Source organism: Mytilus edulis, chromosome 14 (genome assembly GCF_963676685.1).
Source record: "Mytilus edulis chromosome 14, xbMytEdul2.2, whole genome shotgun sequence".
In the NCBI taxonomy this organism is placed as follows: Eukaryota; Metazoa; Mollusca; class Bivalvia; order Mytilida; family Mytilidae; genus Mytilus; species Mytilus edulis.
Genome location: NC_092357.1, coordinates 39,086,768 through 39,090,288, shown reverse-complemented (window position 1 = coordinate 39,090,288; position 3,521 = coordinate 39,086,768). Strand labels below are relative to the sequence as shown.

Here is a 3,521-nt window from a genome sequence, read left to right as displayed (position 1 = left end):
TATTTGGCCGTTTAAAATGCTTTGATTCAAGTGTCGCTGATGAGTCTATTGTAGACGAAACGCGCGTCTGGCGTGAATATAAAATTTTAATCCTGGTATCTATGATGAGTTGGTTGTATGTAAGATGTTTATAGATTTTAAAGAGCAACCTAAACAATCGTAATAGGTTAATGTGCCAATTAGTGGAATTTAATCTGCTCAGGCGAAAAAGCTTTAATATTTATTTTTAATTTTCATAACAACGATAAAGACAAGAGTAAACACAAATCGGATATGAATATTTAATTTGATGTGCATTTATTTGGAATTTATCTACAACTGTTTAAGATTTATATAATATGTAAATATTCATCAGTACTACGCAAAACGTTTGTTTAATATACTCCTTTCTTCATTGGCATTGGCATTGGCATACCAGGCTTCATCATGCCCATCATTCCCATTGGCATTGGCATATCAGGTTTCATAATGTCCATCATTTTCATCTTCATTGGCATTGGCATATCAGGTTTCATCATGTCCATCATTTTCATTTTCATTGGCATTGGCATATCAGGTTTCATCATTTCCATCATTTTCATTTTCATTGGCATTGGCATATCAGGTTTCATCATGTCCATCATACCCATTGGCATTGGCATTGGCATATCAGGTTTCATCATGTCCATCATACCCATTGGCATTGGCATTGGCATATCAGGTTTCATCATTTCCATCATTTTCATTTTCATTGGCATTGGCATATCAGGTTTCATCATGTCCATCATACCCATTGGCATTGGCATTGGCATACCAGGTTTCATCATGTCCATCATACCCATTGGCATTGGCATTGGCATATCAGGTTTCATCATTTCCATCATTTTCATTTTCATTGGCATTGGCATATCAGGTTTCATCATGTCCATCATACCCATTGGCATTGGCATTGGCATATCAGGTTTCATCATGTCCATCATACCCATTGGCATTGGCATTGGCATATCAGGTTTCATCATTTCCATCATTTTCATTTTCATTGGCATTGGCATGTCAGGTTTCATCATTTCCATCATTTTCATTTTCATTGGCTTTGGCATGTCCGGTTTCATCATGTCCATCATTCCCATTGGCATTGGCATATCAGGTTTCATCATTTCCATCATTTTCATTGGCATCATTTCCATCATTTTTGGCATCATTTCCATCTTCCCTTTCATCTCCATCATTTCTTTCATTTTCATCATGTCCATCATTTCTTTCATTTTTATCATTTCCATCATGCCACCTTTGCCGCCCATACCGCCCATCATTTCCATTGGCATATCAGGCTTCATTGGCATCATTTCCATTGGCATCATAGGCTTCATTGGCATCATGTCCATCATACCACCTTTACCGCCCATACCGCCCATCATTTCCATCGGCATCTCAGGCTTCATTGGCATCATGTCCATCATGCCACCTTTACCGCCCATACCGCCCATCATTTCCATTGGCATATCAGGCTTCATTGGCATCATTTCCATTGGCATCATAGGCTTCATTGGCATCATGTCCATCATGCCACCTTTGCCGCCCATACCGCCCATCATTTCCATCGGCATCTCAGGCTTCATTGGCATCATGTCCATCATGCCACCTTTACCGCCCATACCGCCCATCATTTCCATTGGCATCATAGGCTTCATTGGCATCATGTCCATCATGCCACCTTTGCCGCCCATACCTCCCATCATCTTTTTCATGCCATATGCGTTCACGCCAGCCAATAAGGCTACAGTTGTAAGCACGAAAAATGTTGCCATGTTTTTGAGATTCGACGAAACCTGAAAAATAAATAGTATTCGTTATAACTGACATACAATGAATACAATATAACCCTATACAAAATTGAATTGTGGCATGAATGCAAAAGCCTCTTTTCAGATTGGCTTCAAAATACCACAGTTGGAAGTTGAAAATACCCGTCGTTAAATTGTGTGGTTTAAATTTCTTAAAATGTTAAATTGTTGGCCAAAAGGAAAAGTAAATATACTGTTATTACTGAATGAAAATTATACCCGCTAAATATATTTTAGTCAAAGTGTTGGGTATCCCCTTAAAGCTTATATAGTGAATTTGAGTGATAGCCGTTTGTATGATATATACCGTTCTAATTAATTGAATGAAGACATGATTGTTAAAGATTTAACATCATTACCGATTTTGATATTATTAAACTGAAATTTAATTGTATGGATTATTTTCTAAAAAAGGTAAATATGACATAAAAGAATTTTATTCTATCAAATTTAAAAATCTTGACTTTCTTTTTGGAATATTTATTGCTTTTAGTTAATCAACTGTCTTCTTTATGCTGCAAATAGTATGTCCCTTTTAGTGGATATCTCTATATATTTGAACAGAATGTTAAAGATACAAATGTAATGCAGAAGCTGTATTTTTATTTCTTTTATTTTTTGGCTTTTTCTAAAAACATTAAATTTATGTTGAATACTGAAGGCTGTTAATGAAAAAAGCAGTATTTTATTTCGGCATTTTCTAAAACGTTGGTTTGAATTAAAATTATTTTTTTGTATTTTCTTTTTGAAGACATATTCCAAAGTAATACCTATTTGATTTCTCGACGATAGTTGTGCCAATTAAATTTAGGTTGATTACTAAAGGCTGATAATGAAAAAAGCAGTATTTTATTTCGGGTTTTTTTTTTTGGCATTTTCTAAAAAGTTGTTTTGAATTAAAATTTGTTTTTGTATTATTTTTCTTTCTGAAGACATAATCCAAAGTAATACCTATTTGATTTCTAGCCGACATTTGCGCCCATCAACTTTATGTTGGATACTTAAGGCTGATAAGGAAAAATAATAATTTCTTACCTGAGTTTTAACTAGGAGGCAGGTAGGTATCTATTGAAAGACAAGGAAAGTTCTGCGATCGTTTCTGCCATCACTTGTCTATTTATACAATCTATATATTCTGCTAATCAAGCTCATTATGTAATAAAACATATGTTTTATTAAAAATAGTCCACGAATTTTATTTTCATCAAAATTATGTAATAGTAAATTCACGAAAGATGTGTCTAACACCTTTTTTGTCAAATGATACATGTGTAATACATAGTCTTTTTACACATCATAAATTGAACACTTCAATTGATACAACTGTGATGTTAGGGTTCATATGTTACATGTTTTTTCATTTCTTTTTAATTTGAGTGACATATTTTCCACAGCTAAATTGATACATACTGTAAATATGATGTAAATATCTACATTTAGCGCCATTCGATTATTCACCGCTTTTGTAATGATTTAACGATTTTTTATCTGACGAGTGGGTATTGTGGTAGTACATGTTAGCATTTACTGCTGAAAGAAAAATGTGACTCTCTTGTATACTGTGGATTCATTTATTTTCGTGGGTACTAATTTTCGTGGATAGGGAAAAAACAGACGTTTCGTGGAGTACATAAATTCGTGGATCGCTGATTATAAAAACAACTATTTCAGATACGTAATTCGTGCTTTTCAGTTTGA

General features: G+C 34.2%; 1 protein-coding gene across 2 annotated transcripts; it reads right to left on the bottom strand.

The window, feature by feature from the left end:
• Positions 1 to 267: 267 nt before the first annotated feature.
• On the bottom strand, positions 268 to 2,938 carry LOC139502745 (uncharacterized). Of its 2 annotated transcripts, XM_071292312.1 has the most exons (3): positions 2,859 to 2,938; positions 1,694 to 1,808; positions 268 to 1,549 (listed from the first exon to the last, which is right to left on the bottom strand). In XM_071292312.1, exons 2-3 carry the CDS (start codon positions 1,785 to 1,787, stop codon positions 375 to 377), a joined length of 1,269 nt encoding a protein of 422 aa, XP_071148413.1. In that variant the 5' UTR covers positions 1,788 to 1,808; positions 2,859 to 2,938; the 3' UTR covers positions 268 to 374. The 2 variants fall into 2 exon arrangements, with proteins under 2 accessions (XP_071148413.1, XP_071148412.1); XM_071292311.1 differs by having other exon boundaries at positions 268 to 1,808.
• Between the last annotated feature and the right edge of the window lie 583 nt (positions 2,939 to 3,521).

What these genes read in the sequence shown, in the direction of transcription:
- LOC139502745 (XM_071292311.1), bottom strand. Translation starts at nt 1,787, where the DNA reads ATGGCAACATTTTTCGTGCTTACAACTGTAGCCTTATTGGCTGGCGTG.